The following is a 22,394-nucleotide window of genomic DNA, read 5'->3' on the forward strand; positions in this document are numbered from 1 at the left end:
TGCCGTCTGCACGATCGGTCGGAGGTTCGAATACGCTCTAACGCTCATCAAGCCCTCAATCCCTCCGGGGTCGATAAATTGGTACCCAGTACACGTTCTTAAATCTCGTAAACGTGAGCATCCCAGGCGAACTGATTAACGCCAGACACTTTATTCTTTATGGGAGGAAACCTTCATATCAGTGACAGTAAAAATGGAATGCACCGCTGTAGGAAATACAAGATAACAAGCCATCGTGAAAAAGTGCGAAGTTGCTTCATCAAAGACGTGGGAAGGCAGCAGCAGCCAATAAAAAAAATGATTAAAAATGTTCATTTCTTATTATAACAGGACAGCATCAACTCCACTAGAAAAGTGCGCCGGCTCTAGGAAGTAATGAGAAGGGAATTATGACTGGTGAAACAGAAAACAGTGAGGCAGGATGATGGTAAAGATCTCATTATTTCAAATGCAGCCAATGATAACATATCCTCATCCAATGAATGCTTATTTGAATGATTATTTTTCACTCAATTAAGTTTTACTCAAGTATTAAGGCTTAGTATAAAGGCTCTCAAAGTGGCCGTTAATGCGATTTCCTTCGTTGACATTGTTTTTGGACAATACTTCGGTCGATTTATGCCTTACTGAGTGACGAGACATCACCGCTATCAAATAATCAGAGGAGTTAGAATAACTTCCTCTGATTATTTGATATTCGAAGAGGGCGACGACGCTCAAACGAAAAATCAAGAATAATCTTGGTCGGAGATTAGCAACAACAGACCGTATACCACAGTATAAAGGTCTAGTCTGGGACCTACCCAATAGTCTCTACACACGATTCTAGTCACGTTCGATTTCACCCCTTTCAGGCTCTGAAGAAGGCGATATTGCCGAAACGTTAGCCACGAATAAAGGACTATAACAACCTCGTGTACGGCTCTACTAAAGAAAACAATTATTGAAGCACTAACATGCCGAGGTTTATCGAAAGTCGCACATGGAGACTTCTTCGCAACGTGCCAGCCAGATACCATCGACTTGTGCGAGAGGCTCTATCATTGAGACAGAAGATCACAGTGTCTCGCCAATCCATCCACTTCCTACATCGTTGTCTGACTCATCGTGTGGTACCAAGGTTCATAGATCAAAAGCAACTTCACGTTCTGTGCGGTGTACCAAAGAACAACAGACAATTGGTGGACATCCAAACGCGTCTTCTTCGAACATGCCTACGTGCCAAACAAGACGAATTACACGCTAATATCAAGAAATGTTTGTCGAAAGAACTGTCATGTTCACTATTTTTGGATGAACGCTTTTGGAGGAGAACAGTGGGTGGGTCGATTTCGATATGTGATTCTATTCGGTCTAAGACTAAGTCCGCTTTACGGAAAAAGTTCGACAGTTTGCTTAGTAGGTCACGTAGTGATAGTGCACAAAAGTATCAAAAAACATTCCGCTCTGACCTTAGCCATCGCGAAACTACTGCTAACGAGCAATCTTTGTCTGCCACCTCTCGAGTTACCGTACTTGGAGGCATTTCTATATCAAAGAAGATACAATCAGCGCTGGAATTAGGACCTAGTTTCTCACCATCTCAACCTATTTCTACCGCGGTTCTGCGAAAAATCGCATGCAATCTACAAGAACTTCAAGATCGTCTCCGTCAAAAAGCAAAATCAAAAACCACTGAGACTGCCCAGCAGCAGTCTAAAGCGCTTCCGCCTATACTCTTCCCACTTTCTTTAGACAACAGGAACCTAACGCAGTGGTGGATATTAGTATCCGTCTTTTTGCAGATGAACTATTCAACGTTTTAGATCGCTACAGACGGAGAAAGTGTCACCCAAACATCACTCATGAACAGCGCTTAGGCATTAGGGAAGTTCGAGAGCTTGTTAAGTCTAAAACTATCAGATTATCCACCAGTGACAAGGGTGGGGAATTTGTAGTCATTCCTCGTCATCTAGACGAATCCCTCACATTATGTCACCTCCAAGACAGCTCCCTCTATAGCTCTTCCACTGTCGAAGAATTTCTAGCGCAACACCGTAGACTCAATAGGGTATGGATGAGTACCAGCAAATCAACGCAATTACCACAGCTTAAAACAGAGTTACCTGTGTGTCCTGTCTTGTACCTCCTAATAAAAACTCACAAGCTGAACTCTGATAGTGAGCTTGCCTCTGAAGATCCTTCAACGTTCAAGGTAAGACCTATCATAAGCTGCGTAGGAGGTCCCACAGATAGGATCGCTTGGTTCTTAAACGTAGTGTTGGTGCAGCTGTTAAAATTCGTACCAGCCCACCTTACGAACACCCATATGTTTTTGGACCACCTAAAGAACACGCATTTTGATAACTCATGCGTAATGGAGTCTTTCGATGTTACTGCATTGTACACGAACGTCTCCAACGACTCGGCCATGCAGGCAGTTTTTGAGCTTTTAACTGAACACCAGAGCTCTATAAACATGTATGGCTTTTCCGTGGAGCAGTTGATGGTTGTTCTCAGGGAATGTCTCAAATGCACTGTCTTTAGATGGTCGGGCAACTATTTTGCGCAAATCAGGGGGACAACGGTTGGCGTGGGATCTTGCCATGGGACAACGGTTGGCGCCAACGCTCGCCATTGCTTTCATGGCTAAGATTGAGGCACCGATTTGGGAAACACGATTTTTGCTATATTGCCGATATATCGACGACTGTTTCCTTGTCTGTTCGTCTCAAGCAGAGATGGACAACTGTTTCAAGATTTTAAATGAGCAGTCGGAGTATATAACGTTCACTCGGGATAAGCCCAAAGGAGAATGGTTACCCTTCCTTAACGTCCAAGTGCATATTTCAAACAGAACGCACAGGACAAAGTGGTACCGCAAACCCAGTAATAAAAATATCTTAGTTCACTTTCTTTCTGCCCATCCCACACAAGTTCAAAGGTCGGTAGTACGAAACATGTTTCGCACGGCCACCTCCGTTTGCACTGGAAGAGAAGAAAGACGAGAATCTATCGAGCTTGCTAGGAAAATTGCGGTCACTAACGGCTACACACCTATGCGGTCTATCACAAAAAGAGCACAAACCCGAAATAAATCTGGTATGGAGAAAGTACCCTTTTGTGTACTATTTATTTCCGATGAGGTTAGCGCTGCTATTCGGCGGTTTCTGAGGAAGGCTAAACTTGAAGAATCTGTCGCCATCGTGGAGCTCCCCTCTAGTTGCTTTAAGCAAATACTCATTCGTAATCGCCTATATGATCGTATTTGCACGACACCGGAGTGTAAAATATGCCCGGATAACAACGAGGGTGATTGCATGAGTTCATGTGTTGTTTATATGATTTGCTGTGTACAGTGTGGTGACGAATACATAGGAGAAACAGCTAGACCACTATGTATTCGAATCAAAGAACACCTGGACGGCAAAAGGAAATCATGTGACTCCACTGCATTGGGTGGTCACAGGGTGCGGCGTCATAACGGAGAAGATTTTGTAGTTAAGATCACGATTTTGGCGCGCGAACCTAGCATTGCGGCGCGCAAGGCTCTGGAGGCTTTTTGGATCCACTCCAAGAGTCCAAAAATGAATCGCAAGGAGGAATGCCTCTCCATTACGCGGGAACTCGCGCCTTATTTAAGGCTGATATTTGGTTGCGCTAGTCACTTCACATCAGGTATCTAGCAGTGGCAGGATAGTCAGCTGATCTTAAGGTACGATGTTTTCTTCCACTGGTAGCTATGAGGCCCAACGGTTAACGTAGGACTTTCTTTGTTGGGCGGATAAGGCGTTTGATAGGACTAGTCACGTTCGATTTCACCCCTTTCAGGCTCTGAAGAAGGCGATATTGCCGAAACGTTAGCCACGAATAAAGGACTATAACAACCTCGCGTACGGCTCTACTAAAGAAAACAATTATTGAAGTCTCTACACAGCTGCTTCCACCGCTACTTTTTGACCCACCAATCTTGAGTCCCTTTTCATCAACTTTTAGTGATGGGACAGTAGTCTGACGGCTTTCGTTGGTGGTGTCCTTGGGCAAATCCATCAAGCGGAAGTTTAAACAATTTTACTGCACATATTATTTCCTGGGACACAGACGCAAAGACAAAGGCTATTATAATACGACATTTTTAGCACTTTTTTTTTGTTTCATACTTCGGCTGAACGATTAATGAAGAAAACATGTTTTGTTCAGAGCAAGCACTTGACGTCTCCAGACAATTATTTAATTGTCAATTGTCTCTAGTTTCCATTTGTTGTGGTACAAAATTTCTTCAAGGAGCAGAACGATATGAATAATGATGCCTGTGCTTTTTAGCACAAGTCAGAAATAATAGCACAAAGATATTCTGCACTCAGATGTTGCTGCCGTCTAGCATTTGATAATGCAACTTCCTCACCCTCTACAACCGTCTTCTAATTTGCATTTGGTCCAACGATGGATTCTACCTTTATTGTCATTAATATGAAATTTTTATTGCAACATTTGATGGGGTGCACTCAAAAATGTGTTAAAAGAACAAGTACATTTACATCGTTTGACTTGAAGAATGTTTTAAGATAAGTCGGTAGGATATAGCATTTGTAATCTGTTATTATTGTATTATTTCTTGTCAAGTTCATTGCTGTTCAAGTCCTGTCTTCGTATTTGCGTCGATTCCGACAATGAGCACCTGGCAGCTGGGTATTTTAGAAATCAACGCAATGAGTTCACCATAGAAGGTGTCCTTACTGTTACCCTTAACGGTTTCCCTCAGCGCACTTGCGATCCAGATTTTACGCCCTCTGCGATCCTGCAGTCGTATAAAGACTCATCTGAACGATGTTGAACCAAATTCCTTCACCAAGTAGTTTTAGTCGTTCCTAACGGCTATCGCGCGACAATCCACCTTCCTTCCATCAGCATCACTGTCTCGGATGCTGATAATGGGACAGTCTCTGATGCGCGTTTCCTGTAAAGCATCAAACGACACACAGTGATATCGTAGAAGCTTGGACAGGGCTACTTGTTCGAGTGCATTCGACAGTGTTCGGCAGTTCAGCGTGATGAAACGCTAAAAATTCCATGCTCCCTTCAAGCAGTTGACCTTTCAAGTTAGGGGCTTTAGCGATGTGCTGGACGACAGCACCTTTTTGCAATATATAGGAACATTGCGCCATACAACTGTACCGGTTATATAGGTCGTACATATGTTCCCAATGAGTAAAATTGACTGTCTGAGCACGTTCAGTGAAAGCAGGGCCACCACAAGCAGACAGCAATTACATTTCTGTTTCCGGAGCTATTCCTTCATATATTAGTCAATTTATGTTATGTAGAATAAATTTGTATTTTTCAGACCCAGTGCAACAGCTACATACAGTACCTTCAAAATATATGTAGTTGCTCCGTACAGAACCTAAAGAATATGTTTGATAACAAAACAAAAGAACTCTCCTACCCGACCCATAATTGAAATCTCCAACAATCAGGACGATAACAGAACATGAAAGAACTAACTAACGACAAATGAAAGAACGAACGAACGTAGAAAATAGCCAACTACGAAGACAAAGAATTAAAATTTAGGTATAACTGGCTGAGAAACAACCACTGACTTAGACTGACACCTCTTTAATGAATAAGGGTGATGTTGGACCGTCGATTTGCAGAACACTGCTTTGCGCGGCTCGAATTTTGAGACGATTCGAAGTTTGTTCAACAAAGCTCACCCGATACAAATATGTATGGAACGTCCACCAACAATTGCAATTACGATTCTAATTTCATTATACCTACAGAGATACGACGCTTAATATTTTTTTTGTGCAAGTAACTTTACTTCGCATAAGAGCTGGCCCAAATAGATGTGAACAAGAAATGAAACAACGTTCAAACACGTTTTTTCCCAATTATTTTTTTTTTGTATTTTTGACTTGAATGTGCTCTTGAGGATGAAGTTATTCTTTACCGCAGATTTCAGGTGGGTTATGTCCATACGGATCGTAGATTATGGAGAGGAGGGCGTTTCCGTCCATTTCCTCTTAATTGCCGTAAAAAAACGGCCTGGAAGATGTGGTGCATGCACAAAGCTGGCGCGCTCCAATCGAACACGTTATAGAAAGTAGCGCGCCGGAACGCTCGAACCCGTATCCTCCGGGCCTCTTTTTGCGGCAATTAGGAAGAAGCAGACGAAGTCGCCCTTCTCTCCATAATACACGATCCTGTATAGGCAGGCACAACCCACCTGAAATCCGCACCACTCCAGATTCGTAGGGTGATGCCTTTAAACTAATAACTATTTAACGATATGGCTTACGGGTTCAATGAAAAAATTCGAACTATGTGACCGCTACAATTCAAAAATTGTTATCAGAAGCGTCCCCACACAGGAATCTTTTTAAGGAACGTTATTTTCAGTAAATAGATAAATAATGAGGACATGACTCAGTTTTAATTAATTCTTAACTTAACTTAACAAAATCTTAAGACATGGTTCTGTTCCCGTTTCCAGTGCTGAGAACGGGTCAAAGATTTTAGATAAGACTGGCTGGCTTAGCATAGTGATGACAAATTTTCTCCTGTAAATGCCACTAATTACACTATGTAAAAAAACCGTTTGGCCCTATCCTTGCAGAAAAATTCGTACAAATGCCCGAAATTGATCGGTTATATTCTCAAAAAAATAAAACAAACAACAAGTGAAAAATTCATTAGTGCCTCATTCATGAGGAGAAAAGTTTTACTGATACCACATGCTCCAAGGCGAAATCGAACACCGTTACAAAGATAAGCCTCTACATGACCAGAATATCCACACTGTGCTTCGCATCCATAATTTTAATTTCTCGACAAGTGCTCGGGAATCACCTCGTTTGCTTCACTATCTATTTTATGCTAGTCGCTGTGCGATAATGAGAAAAGCTGAATTTGCTGTTAAAAGCAGCGTATCACGAAAGTGACGGGAACCGCTGGTAAAACGTAGACTTTGGGTTGTAGATTACAGAAACGAGCATGGCCGCTCCGCTCATCTTTCCCTAATCGTCGCTAATAAAAAACGGCGTGAAAGACGCCGCTCATTCCTATGAAATCAATTCCAACGCATCCGGTTGTGGAAGCGCCGCGTCAATGATCGAGCGGTCGAAACTTAATGAGGTCTTTTCACCACCCTATTAAAGTGAAACAGTAACTGAGAGGACCAGAACGTGTGCAGTGATGCGCGTTCCGACGTACCCCGTAGGAACTGAAGCCGGTGCGGTTTTTGAGGATGTATCCGGGGAATTGAGTGGGGCCACACTCGTAATCTACTTACAACCTGAACTCTACATTTTCAATAGGATATCCATACCGTATCAATTTCGTGATACGCTGCCTTTAGGAAATAAACTGTTAACCTCATATCAGAAACATAAACTTCTCCAGCGCTACCTCTCGGATAATCTGACTTATTTCGTATTCAGAAAAAGTGAGGGAATTCGCATTCAACTCATTTCATTTCAAACGCATTTCTTTATCAACGTTTGTTCTCAATTTCAAGCTGCTAGACGCAACTCCGAGAAATCCAAAACACTGTAAACTAACAAAACTGTAACAAGAAAAAAATCTAAAATAAAAAAAGACAGAACACGAGTACAAATACAGCATCGTCTGTCAATAGTAAAAGTTTTATTTTTTTTTTGCTATCTTCAGCGAGAATATTGATTGGGCCGAAGTTTTCCCGAAAACAACTCTTTTTTTTAGTTTTTTAAGAGTAAGTTAACGTTGATGTCATAATACGCTTCTCAAGAAAAGTTACAGATAGGTTATCTATAAGAATGGTATTAAAGCTTATCGCCGACATTGTCGATGCTCACAGACTACTTAAAAGTGCTTTAATCGGCGCACCTAACGTAGTTCCCCACTCATGGTTTATCTAACTACGCAGATATTCCTTTTTACAGGTAAGATATGTGCAACAAATTCATTTGAAAGAGATTCTCAAAATGTGTGCCGATAATAATTTCTTGTTCAATTTTAGCTCTAATATGCCTAATTTCTTGTCAAAGCTGGTACTCCTCATCCTCATCTGATGCAACCACTGCCACTGAATACTGGTACCTCAGTAGTTCCACTTCGGACTCCTCATCCTCATCTGATACAACCACTGCCACTAAGTCCCGGTACCCCAGTAGTTCCACTTCAGCCACTTCTGATTACTGGGTATGATTCTCAACTTTGACCACTTTAATGAAACAATGCTGACGAGTTGTTAAAGAATCCATGCTACTTTACTTCTCCTATTACAAGAAGGTCATCCAATATGATCATTGTCACTAACAAAATTGGTAAACATAGAAAAAGTGTTTAAATCCCATTGAAGATAGCAAGATTTTTTTTGGTATCTGACGATAAACCAATCCACTCCTACGAACTTCAACGAAAACGTCCCTATTAAGTGCAGAAAACCTTTTTTTAAGTTAGGAAATCATGAAAATCAATCGCTGAGTGGTTACACGGCTCACCGATGAGGCGACCAAGAAAAGAACGGCTCACTGTTGAACCGCGCTGTGGTCCCATGAGTTAAAAATTCACATAAAAAATGTTTATCTATTGGTAACAAATATATATTGAAACCTTAGCAACTAGGCTGTAGGCGTACTTGGTACGATTTTTATTACAAAGCAACATACTGGATACGATCAAAAAAAGCAAAGGTTACCTGGGTCAAATCCACAGAATAGAGATTCGCAAAATAAATTTAGCGATGAAAATCGAAATTTCGCAGAGAAACACGTAAAAAAAAAGATGTGAGACCAGAACCTATTTTTAAATTGACTTTGAAAGAAATGAACTAAATAAAGTAATGGAATAAATAAACTAATAGAAATGAACTGAGTTCCAACGTTACCATAAAAACTCAACCTTTTATGATCATCTAAGATTGCATCCAGTTCATTAGTTTTGACGTATTTTACAATATCCATACTCACTACTGCGTCCAAACCAATGGACAATGAAATGTTTTATGGACCTCTCTTCGAAAAAAAAAGACAGTCCACGCTGTACACATAGAACATAGAAGCGTCAATAGGTTTTTTTTTGAACATTTCAAAACTTATAAATTTTCCGCTTGTTCAATTATTTCCAATTACTTCTCTATTCTTCTTCTTTCTTGCTTTTTTTTCTCGTTTTTGACATATGCATCAATAATTCTATAGTAATTTCTTGTAAAGAAATTTAGTTTTGAACAAAATTATCAGCCAGTAATAATGACCGCCTCAGTGGCGAAGAACAACTTCATCAACTCCTGAGGAGGCTTCCTCGTCGTCTCCTTACTACCGGGATACTACCACGTATGATTGGTATCGGTATAGTACAACGAAACCACCAACCTTGAATCAATGTTCTTGCACGGATAAAAACATATGGTTGGATGTACATTTCCTCATCGATTCGTCCTTCGCTATGACTAGTGCCGGCTTCGATGGAGTGAGTCTACAAAAAGATGAGGTTGCATTGACATCCGCATCTCATCATTCTAGTTGGTTGTGAAAATTACTAATAATCCCTACTTTTTTAAGGCTACCGCCTTCGTTGAGTCCTTACTCTATAAAATGACCATCGGCCAAGTCTATGGACAACAAACTCGCGTCGGGTACGACACAGGCTGGGTGCTGATCGATCCTGATGTTGATTAGCATACGTTTAGATTCATCACCTATGCGGCTAATGCTACCACACGATACGATCTAAATGCTTTCCGATCAACTGACGATATGATTAACAATGCTTATCTTCCATACGACGGTAATCGTGGAACAAATATCGAAGCGTGAGTGTCTATGATATCGCAGTTTTCTATAGCCAAAGCAACTGGTTCGTGAGGTACAGATAGGAAGACCAGGAAACAACCTTCACGCTAGAAAGTGACGGGTAGGATCAGTTTGAAAAAGGCGTTCTTTCTAGTGGATCCAAAACCTGACTTAACGGCTTCACCACACGAATCTGGAGTGGTGTGGGTTTCAGGTGGATTATGCCAATAAGGATACGGGGTCGTAGATTGTGGGGAGGAGGGTGATTCCGTCCACCTCTTCTTAACTACCGTCAGAAACTACTTGGTACGCTCCAACAAGAAAGAAACTACTGGTGCGCTCCAACAGAACTCGTAGAAAATAGCGCTACGGAACGCTCGAAGCCGCATCTTCCGAGCCGTTTTTACGGTAGTCAGGAAGAAGTGGACGGAATCACCCTCTTCCCTACAATCTACGGCCCCATATAGGCATAACCCACCTGAAACCCGTACCACCCCAGATTCGTGGGGTGACGCTTTTACCTTAAACGATAGTGATTGTGTTGGGCTAACGCAACTCTCCGTATCTCAGGAGGGGTCAGTCGTTCTTGAACATATTCGAGATTACTCCGATTGATCTTCAGCAGGAGTTTTCAAAGCTTCTATTCATCCGTCGCTATTAGACAATCTGCGAAATGTCGCGCCTAAATTGAAATGCATATAAGCGCCAAGTGTCCTCAGAAAAACTTTTGCCACCTTCGTCCAGAACTTTCTTTTACGACCAACCATTTTCCAGTTTAAAAGCAGCATACCATAAATCTGTCGTGGTATGGATTTCTCATGGGGTCGTACGGTCCCAAAAACCACGTCGTTCCGCTCACCTTTCCGTGATTGTCATAGGAAACGCCATGGGAATCGGTTTACTTCCTATGAGATGCGTGCGCAATGTTGGCGCGTTGCAATGCAAGATGTCGTAAAGAGAAAACGGCGGGTTCCGGGCCGCCCCCGGTTCGCTTTTTACAGCGACTACAGAGAATTGAGCAGAACCACGTGGTTTTCCACAATCTAGAATTCTGTATAGAAGCTTTTGACGGCAAATCCGTATCGCGACAGATTCGTGGCATACTGCCTTTAAGTCTGTTCTGATCGCATTTTCTGTATTCTTCTGACATAGTCAGAAGAACACAGAAAATGAATGAGAATTCCTCCCAATAGTGTAATCAAAGAAAGGGAAGACAGTTTTACTGCCTACTGAGAAGACCGAACAAGGTGTAGCAAGATCTTCTCGACGAATCGTCCGCCTGTTCACCATAAAAACGTAAACGAACAGGGAGCATCAATGTTTTGGGCTAGATCACAACTTTCCAATAAAGTTTTGAAGCGTTCATTGGTGGAATTACTATGTTTATTCATGTCAACATTAAAGTCGCCCACAATTATGATTTCCACTTAGAATCTCTGTGTTATGCCACACCATTGAACAAAAGTAACCTGATAGTCGTGGGACAGCTTCCTCCAAATGCAGTCAAGCTTCTCTCTCAATGTTAACAATACTGCCAAAGTCTCCGATCCTTACATCCTGATGGGACGCATTACAGATAGGCAGACTTACAGTTTGACTTTGTTGGCGATGAGATCGACTACAGGCACTTGGTCAAGAAGTTGAGCGCCAAATTCAACTCCTTCTTTAGCGGATCTTTTCTGGATGTCTATCGTCGTTACCGTCGTTTTTTTCCAAGTTGAACAGCAAATACCGCCGAATTAATAGAACTCATCCACTATCTCAATAGGTTGCTCGTCTGCAATCATTCTCGAGAGCCTCGAGACCAAACTGACCCTTTTTTCGTTCGCCAAGAAAGAAAAACTTCAATGTAGTTAGTGTCGGATTCTCTCTTAAAGAAATTATTACTCTTACTGACCGCTTATTTATATTAACAATTGGAGCTTTCAGAGCTATACAACTAGCTTCAAAAAGCTTCGATTCATCGGCACATCGAGATAACGCCCAGAAAGTTATCGTCATCGTTGCATCTACTTATGAGTGGGTTTTCCATATCGTCTCCATTACCGTAGGTAACAGTAATTCATAAAAATCACCAAATCATCAATTCATTTCACACATCAGTAGAAATCTTGGATTTGAGTTTGTTTTTAAAAACATTCGACAATCCTCATAAGAATTCAGTTGTTCATCAACTAAACAGAATAGAATAATAATAAATAATAATAATAATTCGTCTTAAAAATGCTCGCACTGTATTTTTAGGAAAGGATCCTACAACGATCCAACCGTCGCTGCCGACACATTTAAGGAGGATGGTGGTTACATTATAACCGTAGGTAAGCAAATTACTCAAAAAGTTGAACTTGAAACAATACTGTTCGACCTCGAGACACCAATTCAAAAAATGCAATAATTTCTTACCCACATTTCACACCACTGGATTCTTCACACTTGGCGATATCTACACCTACGGAATTTTCTCCTAAGAAGCACCACACCATTTCTCGTACGCTGAGAACATAACAGTGCTTTCGGTAACTTAAGGGCAGCATACCACGAATCTGACGTAGTGAACGAGACGGCTGGACAAACTAGGTATGTGATTCCGTCCATTTCTTCCTAACTGCCGTAAAAAACGGCCTGGAAGATACGCGCGTGCACAAGGCTGGCGCGCTCCAATCGAACTCCTTGTGGAAAATAGTGCGCCAGAACGCTCGGAGCCGTATCTTCCTGGCCGTTTTTTCACGCCAATTAGCAAGAAATGGACGGAATCACCCACCTCCCCATAATCTACGATCCCGTATACAAATAAAAGGATAAAGGATAAAGTCACTGGCGTATCAATCCACTTGGGATGCGCTAACGCGTTTTTTTTTTACTGGATTTCGTAATCGTTGAGGTTTTGGAACGCGTGTTGGCCTATACAATGACTTGCGGGGGGCAGCCGAGAATCACGTCAGTGTTTTTATCCTCCCAGACAAGTCTGGTACCAATTTATCGACCCCAGAAGGATGAAGGGTTTGGTGAGCACTAGGGCGGATTCGAACCCTCGACCGTGTGGCTACAACGGACCTCTAACCGACTGCGCACCACCCTATCAAAATCTGGTATGGTTTCTTCACAAACCTTCTATCAAAGAAGTACCGGTTCCCCACAAACATGCTGCACTAAAGAAAAATTCGTGAAGTTAAGGAGTTGAGTAACTCCCGAGTTGTTTAACTCCTGTGGCTAATGCGCTTGCTTTTTGCTTCCTTCTTTGACAAAGAGTTCTTCTTTCCAATTTAAACTTAGGTTCCAAGGACATTTTCGCCAAATTATGAAGCTATGGAAAAATCTGGAGGTCACTAAAGGCTTCGGATTGTTCTTTTCTCCCTTCCCTTTGAGGGGTCGCATCACAAAACTGACGTCACTGAGAAATGTGAGGAAAAACATGGAGTTTTGGGTGTAGATTACGAGTATGACGTTGGTCTCGCTCTTATCTCCTTAATCGTCGGAAAAAAAACGGCGTGAGAAACGACGTTTTACGGGAGTAATGTGAAGGCGCTCCACCTTTGTGCACGCGCTGCGTCTACGAGCGAGCGGTCGAACATCAATAAGATCTCCTCCCCGGATCTCTATTCAAGTAAAACATAATGAACAAATTGTTGTAGAAAAAAAAACGTTGCAAAAACGATAGATTGTAACTCACGCATTTTCTCCCAGTGACACACTCATTCACTCCCAAACCCTGCCTTAATTTGAATGCGCATCGTTGTTGCACGAGTGAACACCAATAATGGTCCTTGTCTTTCTTACCCAAAAGGCTAGTTAAGGAGAAACTAAGCACAATTTATCTTCATTACGATTACTGTAGTTTTGTGAACCAGCCTCAGCAGCACCAACAGTACCCAAATCACAAATATCCTAAAAGTAGGGTGAACAAATTTGAGCGAGTACGAAAACATACTAGTGCAAATACCGAGATGTCTTCGTGTATAAAATGTGTTGTATTTCAGATCTAATGAAAAATGTTTTTTTTTTTTCAGAATATGTACAAGAACATGGTCAAAATATCCCATTATTGGCTAACTTAGCAAGTGGACCACAATTCCAATTCACCAATATTTACGGGAACCTGACAGGCGAAGAAGTCCGACAAGCTTTCTGTGAAGGTACGCTTTCGTACTTTCCCTGAATTCGTAACCAAAGACACAACCTCATTGTTTTTTGTTGTTGGTTTTGTTTCTTTGTTGTTTTTTTTTTTGAAGCTGTAAACCATGGGACCATGTGAATGCATTTTATTATTTAAATACTATAAGCTATTGGAATCGGTTGCGAGAATGTCCTTTGATTTTGAATTTTGAATGATTTATCAAATATTTTGTTTATTTTTAGCTAATTGCTTCTGCCCAACCAACTACAACCCATTCAATCAGGCATACACTGTTCCAGCGGGTGGTTGTTACAGACCGGTCCCAATTTCTGCCATTCAGGTACCGATTCTAATTTTTCTTAATCTCATAACAACAATAAATTGGTAATTATTTTATAATTTTCCTCTATTCATGATGTTTTAAGACATTAGCAGCGAAGAATTGCCGTCAACATCATAATGCGAATCTCGCCAAGGTTGAAAGCAGGGATAAATCGTTGTTCTTGAGCACATGTAAGTCACAAATTACATTAGCAAAACCGCTATTATAGTTGTATAGGCTTAGTTGGCACTAAGGCGGTCTTGAACCATTGAGTGTCAACGACCACATCGGACCTCTTACCGACTGGGCTACACCCGCCTCCTCTCCAATAATAAAGATGTATAAATAAAGATAGAGACGAAAAAGTCTTTTTTTTCGGGAATTGGTATCACTGTTAGAATACATATATGAAATGTGTTCGCAAATTTTATATATGTATTACTAAATCAGTCATAGTAGGGTTAAAACGACATGAAGCACGGTGCGATTGCGTACTTCTCTCGATGCGGTGCGGGTAGAGCGCAGCGGATACGAGCGTACTGGAACCCTTGCTGGCACCACCCATCGCTGCAGTTTGCGAGTTTGGTCCCATCTCGGTTCCAAGTGCTGCCTCCCCTGCGCCGTTTCGAGCGCGTACTCAAATGCACCGTGCTTCATTTCGTTTTGACCCGACTATAGTTCCATTTCATTGTTCTTATTCCTTTTTCAGTGTTTCCTTCAAAAACAAAATTCTGGATTGGTTTGAAGTACTATTATAATGGGCAATATCAGTGGGCTGATGGAACTATGGTAGGTTTTCGAAATTTGTTCGAAAATTTTACAAAATTTGCTATGAAAACTGTGATGATGTTTGTTTTAGCTTTATAGCAGTGATTATCAAATGTGGGCACCTGGTTACCCGAACTTGTCTGCTGGTCAGTGCGTCTATATGTACCAGTATTCTGGATTCAGGTATGAAGAAATCAAATTTTTTTCTTTGTCATAATGCCCATTAAAACAGCATGTGATGAGGCCATCCTACAGTCCTCGTCAAAGTTTTTGCGCCGCCTTACTGTATCACGCATGCGGCTGAAACGCAGCCCACTAGCGTTCTGATATCCTCAATATTCCAATGCTACTAAAAATGAGCCAAACACTTGGCTGGAGTTTCATATAGTCGGTTCAAAACGACCAGAAACTGAAGTGCATTTCCGTAAACGACGAAGGGGCGAGTAACGGTTGGGATCGAAGTGGGACCCGCACTAGAACCACTCAATGCTTCAGTACAAGTGGAGCTAGCCATGGTCCCACATTGATCCTAAACGCTAGTTCCACTGTGCGGCTTTGAGAGCAGCCGTTTATGAAACAGTACCGAGATTCAGTACCGTTTTGACCTAACTATACCACCTGCATTGGAAGCAGTATCGTTCGGGATCGATGTGGGACCATTGCTAGCTTCACTCGAACTCATAGATGAGATAGGGAGAAGCCGGACCATCCTCAGGTGAAGGGGGTTCAGCTGATGGGTGCAGCTCAAGTGAAGGGGGTTCTTTCATCCATCGTTCAAAAGTGAAGGGGGTAATTTCGCCAACCATCCAAAAGTGAAGGGGATCAAACCACCTGCTCCGTCTATCGCATCTATGCTCGAACTGAAACGATGAGTGGTTTTAGCGAGGGTCCCACTTCGATCTACATAGTGACAGAAATTAAGAGGGAATGTTAACATCGAAGAAGAAAGAAGAAACAAACATCCTCACGATCTTATGCTCATCTATACCTTTAAAGGAACCGAAAATAAAGTTGTAGGGGAAAAAATTCATTCTTATAAACTTGAAATACAATAACAAATTTTCAGCTCTGGCTGGTTCAACGACGATTGCGGTGACGATCAGAACTACGTTTGCCAAAGCGTACCATGTAGCGCCAACAACTATTGTTCCACTAGAGACTAAAGGAAGAATAAAACTATGAACACGTTTGGAATTTTTCTCTCGAATTCGCCAATGACAGTAATGGAGTTTTGTGCAGAAATGAGATCTTGTTCTCAGTCATCACCAGTAATGAATAGCTCCCATTAGTTGTTTACCCACTATTAATTTTGAAAAAAAAAACTGTTATTTCAAAAGATGTTCACATTACAGTCCACACAAAAGCTGCTTGAAACACAGCTGGCCTATTCTAAACACATTTCTACACATCCTACCGATCGATATTAATTTTGTTATCATGCACATACAGTAACCGACATCAATATCGTTCTCCCCGACCAACTCCGCCACTGCACTCCTACTGTAGTAGACTAACACCCTGATTTACGACGGAAAATGAATCCAAAAGGAATGAGGGTCATAAACGATCGAATTAGCGATGAAAATAAATAGGAAACAAAAATAATAAACAAAACTGAAATAAATAACAAATAAAAACAATACTGTGAACAAAATAATCAATAAGAAACGGTAGACGGTGGAAGCAAAAACAGCAGAATTAGTTAATGTTCGGAAAATGAGCGCGATATTAGTTTATAGGCATCACCCCACGAATCTGGGATGGTACGGGTTTCAGATCGGTTATGCCTGAGCAGGGTCGAAGATTGTGAATAAGAAGGTGATTCCGTTCATTTCTTCCTAATCGCCGTGAAAAAAAAACGGCCCCCGATAGATGCGGCGCGCACACAAGGCTGGCGCGCTCCAATCGAACTCATTGTAGAAAATAGCGCCCAGGAACGCTCGAAGCCGTATCTTTCGGGCCGTTTTTTGCGGCAATTAGGAAAAAATGGACGGAATCACCCTTCTTTCCATAATGTACGACCCCGTATAGGCACAACCGATCTGAAACCCGCATTCGCCACAGATTCGTGGTGTGATCCCTTTAAAACATCTATAGCTGGAAAACTAGGGCGCATTCACACCCACATGGAGGACATGACCACTGTGGTAACATAGCCAGCGGCAATACCGGAGGAGATATCGGTGCAGATCTGGTTATAAAAGGAGCGCTAAGGCTCAGCGATGTACCGGCATATTTTCGACATATTCCTCTTATATTCTACGTTCTAGCGCTGCTTTATTTCATAATTTGTATTAAGTCGTTCTAAATTTACAAATACTACTTACTACATACTATTATATTTACAAAGCTTAAATTCGAAATAGCGATAGTAGAAAAGGAACAGGAAGGAGCTGAAAAAGGTGAGCGCTTCATTTTACTACGCTTTGTCGGTTTCACTGTTTTTCGCCACTATCGTATTTTGAATGATCCTACTCCTGAGAGTTTGGAAAAATAATTTTCTCCTTATTCAAGAAAAAAAATCCTGCCATACTGCTTCTATATAAATTCAAAACAAAACAATTTCCTAATGACCCGTTGACTATATTTTAGTAGTGGGTAAAAATCTTCTGTATTAATTTAAAGAAAAATCTTCTGTATTGTATTAATTGTATGTAACTATTCTCTCTAATAATGTTATCCATTTTTCTTCTTTTTATAATATTATATTATATATGTATTATTTTAAACTAATTCGTTTGATTTGTACAGTTCTTTTTCTTAACTGTATCACAACGTATTCACTCCAATAATAACTTCCACTATGGGATCCAAGTGGGTCACGGATGCGATTACTACAGAAAACCTATTGTAGTAACACTGTGTATTTGTTTTGCGTAAATTTCATGGGAGCCTCACTTTCATTCGCATCTTGTCTTGGTGTAACAGCAAAAAATGAATGTAGGGACGCATTCACAATTACGCACGTATAACTGTAACGGACAAGCTTCAGGACAATCTGGAAACTTCACTTCCTTAAACCTAACATCGTAGACGTCTACGATTGATATTTTGATGTCGCATGGACAACCGGATGAAGCCAAAAAAAAATAGCAAACTTCCACCTATACAACTATACATTTACTTATTTATTCGTGTATTTATTCATGTACGTATAGGGCGGATGTAGCACAGTCGGCCCGTTACTTAATTTAACTTAGGCAGAAAATACGAAAAGAGAAACTAGAGCAACTAAAGCGCGCTTCTTCTATTGGCACCGTATTTTAACCTTACTTTCATGAAATTTGACGATTGAATGATTCAATAGATGCTGCTTTAACAATACTCACATGATTTGGCATTTAACGGTATCCAAAGTGCTGTAAGCTTATTTTATGGGCCATATTAAGAAGTCACTAACAAAGCTATTTCGAACTCCTAAATATTTATCTGCAGAATTTCGGGGAAAATCAAACGTTTACGGTCACTCCACGTTGAAAAGAAGCTATACCGTCCGATGTGACCACTTAGGAGCGCTAGATAAGAGGCTCCGCTTCCTGCACGATCGATCGGAGGTTCGAATCCGCCCTAATGCTCACCAAGCCCTTCATCCTTCCGGGATCGATAAATTGGTACCAGATTTGTCTGGGAGGATAAAAACGCTGACTAGGCACATCTTGGCTAGCCCCCGCAAGTCATTGTATAGGCCAGATACACTCAAACGATTCTGAATTGAAGTGAACGTGGGGACGCATCCCAAGCGGATTGACTAACACCAGATACTTCATCCTTTATTCTTTATGCTGTCTTTAATCTTTTCTACCGATTCAATTAAATATTGCAAACTCCGATGTTCATAAACAATTCATTTTCTGTCTTTTTTTTGTATTTTTCTCTTGCGATTCGGACATGTGAGGTAATGGACTGTAAAACAAACGTGGTGGCGTCCTAAGCGGATTAATTAACGTCAGACACCTATCCTTTTATCCTTCATTCATATACAGAATTATATACATTCAGTCCTGAATATTTAGCAGTCAAAAGGACATCAAGCACAGTGCAGTTGCATAAGTGACGCGTTGAACAGCGGCAGGGATTGAGGTGAGACCTGCATCAACTAAGGTAAGGTATCAGCAAGGGTCCCCACTAGGATCGACCGCACCGCTTCGAGCGCAGCCGCTTACGTAACCGCACCGTGCCCCATGCCGTTTTGACCCTACCACATATGGCATAAGCCAGATTTAATTCAACAAAGTTTCCATAAGTTTTTATGGATCCCAGCAAGGTTTTTTCCCTGGTTCAGTTCTCATTTTTTACATATTTCATCTCATCTAACCTCATTTTACCGTACCGTTCCACCAACATACCTACCACCAAAACGTATCAAAATGAATGTGTATCTAATCAACATAGTTGGAGGTGACCCCATGCACAGAAGACTGGGACACTGGGAGTTTTTGGTTACCAGCATTTATCAGTTCTCGCTCATGAAATCATCTATTTGCGTTTAAGCTTACAAAGATCAAGTAGTTGTATGATTTCGATTCTTATTAGATATTCAGAACATTTCTACCAAAGTAATTTTTACTTTGGTAGAAATGTTCTGAATATCTAATAAGAATCGAAAATCTGGCGGACTGAAAGCAGGAAAGAGTCTAGGATCATACTAGTTGCCATTGCCCACGTTGATTCCCAAGTTAATGTAGCCAAAGTTTTGGATGGCAATCCCCAGCTCAGAAAAGTGGTTCAGTACTATTAATCGAGATAGCGTACCATGAACCTGACTACGGGTATAGATTTCACATGGAAAGCTTCCACACGGGGTCGTAGAATGCGGAAAACCTGGTGGTTCCGCTCATCTCTCCCTGATCGTCATAAGAAACGGCATGGGAATCACTTTATTTCCTACGAGATGCGTTAGAACGCGCTTCTATGTACACGTTCCATCCCCCACCGCAGTCTATTCATTAGTTTAAGTTGAATAGGCTGCTAAAAACACCTTATTAAAGGCAGCATACCACGAATCGGGGGTGGTACGGATTTCAGGTGGAGAGTTCCTATACGGGGTCGTAGATTGTGCAGAAGAGAATGATTCCGTTCATTTCTTTCTAATGATTGTAAAGAACGGCCGGGAAGCTGCGGCGCATGCGCAAGGCTGGCGCGCTCCAGTGCAACTCTTCGTGGACAACAACGCCCCGGAACGCTCGAAGCCTCATCTTCCCGGCCGTTTTTTACGTTAGTTAGGAAGAAATGGACGGAACCACCCTCTTCCCTACATTCTACCACCTCGTACAGGCATAACCCACCTGAAACCCGTTCCACCTGAGAGTCGTGGGGTGGTACCTTTAATCTTCGAAGGCTCGCTTGCTGATGCGCAAAGTTTGCAATGCAAATTACGAGTCAGTTCGTTTTTTTTACGACGGCTTCCGAGCCATTTTTTACAGCAACTACGGGGAGATGAGCGGGAAAACCTGATTTGCCGCAATGTACGACCTAGTATAGAAGCTTTTCAAGGGAAATCCCTAACATGTCAGATCCGTGGTATGCTTCCTTTAGACTGCGCCACGTCAATGTCCAACTAGAAAATTGATCCATGATTGGTAAACGTTAAATACCAAAAGTGCTAAATATGCTACATCCGTGTTATTTTTAGATGGAGGACAACAGTGATGACGATGTGATACGTGAAGAAATGATGTCTAGGATCCTCGAACTAGCCATCAAGAAGCGGCGCCGAATGAACCGCCGTAAGAGAGGCTACAGTCTTCGAAACGATTTTTTGCAGGCACGACTCATCAGCACACTATGCTCTGATATAAAACAAATACTGGAGTTACGCGAGAAGCGCCGCAAGATTGCCGAGTTGTACTTAAAGGATCTACTGTTGTCGTGAATGTTTCTTTTAACTATCAGTTCACATGTGTTCACATTCGTGATGCCATTGTGTATATATTGTTCATCATAGGTTACGAATGTGATTTTGATTTTAATGATAATTGAATGGATTTAAAACTAACACAATTATGAAAATAAATATTAAAAGGAAAAAAAACCAGAACATAAGACAAGATCCTGACCCATAAAAAATATCGCCTACTTGAAGGCACCGTATCAAGATGTTGACGTGGCGCAGAACTCACACCAAAAGCGTAGAGTTCAGGTAGTAGATTGAGGAATCCAGCATGCTTCCGTTCATCTTTCCTCAATCGTCGTAAAAAAAAACGGCGTGGGAACTGCTTTAGGTCCTACGACATACGTTAGAACGCGCTTCCACGTACATCACTGATCGTCGACCGCTCGCTTGCGGACGCGACTCGTTCACAAAGGTGGCGGGTTGCAACTGAAATCATCGTAAAAAACGCCGCCATCCATGTCGTTTTTTTAACGAAGATTAGGAAAAGATGAGTGGAGCCACCCTGGGTTCCGCAATCTACTACCCGAACTCTATGTTTTCGCTTTGGGTTCCGCAACACGTCAAAATCGTGATATACCGCCCATCTACTTTTTATCTAATGGATATAATGACAGAGGCGACAGCAACAGATTTCTCGAATTGCTCTTTGTGAATCTATTGCAGCATCCCACTTTAAAAAAAAGGAAACTATTCTTTATTAAATAGACTTAGCTTACGCAACTGCACTGAGCTTCTAGTCGTTTCGGGCTACATGCTAGATTTAGAATATAGAACTTTCCACGATGACACGACGGCCACATTAGACTCTCCGGGTAAGATTTCTTTCGGTAGCTTAGTTGCACTTATTCTGAATAAACAATTAAAACCCAGGAATTTCTATGAATGCCTTTGGAGGTGCTTTTTCAAAGACTTCAGAAGCGCGAAAGTTGACTTCGACTTTTCTCAAATTATTTCAAAGAAAAAAAAACGAAACATACTGATATGCAAACAGTTATTATGTTGGTTTTCAAAAAAAAGACGACTTTTAAAAAAAGACGTTCCATGTCCATGTACAGGTAAGCACTAGCTGATGTGTTGTTGTTTGAGTTTACCTATCGTTTGAATGCTTTCTGTAGGGTGATGAGGCACTTGAGAGGATAAATCACTGATGGCTTTGACTTTTTCCAGGCTCTGACAAAGGCGATAACGTCGAAGTTTTAACGTTAGTTGTTAGTTTATAAAGGAAGATCAATACCAATCTTGGCTACAGATCAAGAAAATCAATTAGAAGCTCCATGTACAATTGCCTGCTCTACAATTCATACGCCGGAATTGGCCATGAAAAGCTCATCCTTAATAAGCGGAAAGAAGATGATAATCACAAAATTCGGACCGAAGTCGAACTTGAGCACAATGCTATGTTAGATGGGCTACCAATTCCAACGTGCACGTCAACACAGCTATCGTAACCAGATCATGATAGCATGAGTAAATTCTTTAGTTTAGTAGTTAGTTTTAAGTTAGTAAGTTTGGTTTTAGTAAGTTTTTCTCTTAGCTATTTGT

At 41.4% G+C, this 22,394-nt stretch overlaps 4 protein-coding genes across 4 annotated transcripts; all 4 read left to right on the top strand.

Moving 5' to 3' along the window:
• Positions 1–956: 956 nt before the first annotated feature.
• On the top strand, positions 957–1,805 carry RB195_011794 (uncharacterized protein; the record flags this gene model as incomplete). The annotated part of the gene is made up of 1 exon (XM_064193362.1): positions 957–1,805. One exon carries the CDS (start codon positions 957–959, stop codon positions 1,803–1,805), a length of 849 nt encoding a protein of 282 aa, XP_064050945.1.
• Positions 1,806–2,585: 780 nt separating this feature from the next.
• RB195_011795 (uncharacterized protein) lies at positions 2,586–3,665 on the top strand (the record flags this gene model as incomplete). The annotated part of the gene is made up of 1 exon (XM_064193363.1): positions 2,586–3,665. One exon carries the CDS (start codon positions 2,586–2,588, stop codon positions 3,663–3,665), a length of 1,080 nt encoding a protein of 359 aa, XP_064050946.1.
• A 5,743-nt stretch (positions 3,666–9,408) lies between these two features.
• Positions 9,409–16,122, top strand: RB195_011796 (uncharacterized protein; the record flags this gene model as incomplete). The annotated part of the gene is made up of 11 exons (XM_064193364.1): positions 9,409–9,432; positions 9,525–9,598; positions 9,653–9,775; positions 11,685–11,774; positions 12,000–12,073; positions 13,763–13,888; positions 14,112–14,209; positions 14,295–14,382; positions 14,901–14,980; positions 15,051–15,142; positions 16,026–16,122. 11 exons carry the CDS (start codon positions 9,409–9,411, stop codon positions 16,120–16,122), a joined length of 966 nt encoding a protein of 321 aa, XP_064050947.1.
• Positions 16,123–20,591: 4,469 nt separating this feature from the next.
• RB195_011797 (uncharacterized protein) lies at positions 20,592–20,831 on the top strand (the record flags this gene model as incomplete). Its single annotated transcript, XM_013450571.2, has 1 exon — positions 20,592–20,831. The coding sequence occupies one exon, from the start codon at positions 20,592–20,594 to the stop codon at positions 20,829–20,831; it is 240 nt and encodes a 79-aa protein (XP_013306025.2).
• Positions 20,832–22,394: the final 1,563 nt, after the last annotated feature.

Source organism: Necator americanus, chromosome III, assembly GCF_031761385.1.
Source record: "Necator americanus strain Aroian chromosome III, whole genome shotgun sequence".
Taxonomy (NCBI): domain Eukaryota; kingdom Metazoa; phylum Nematoda; class Chromadorea; order Rhabditida; family Ancylostomatidae; genus Necator; species Necator americanus.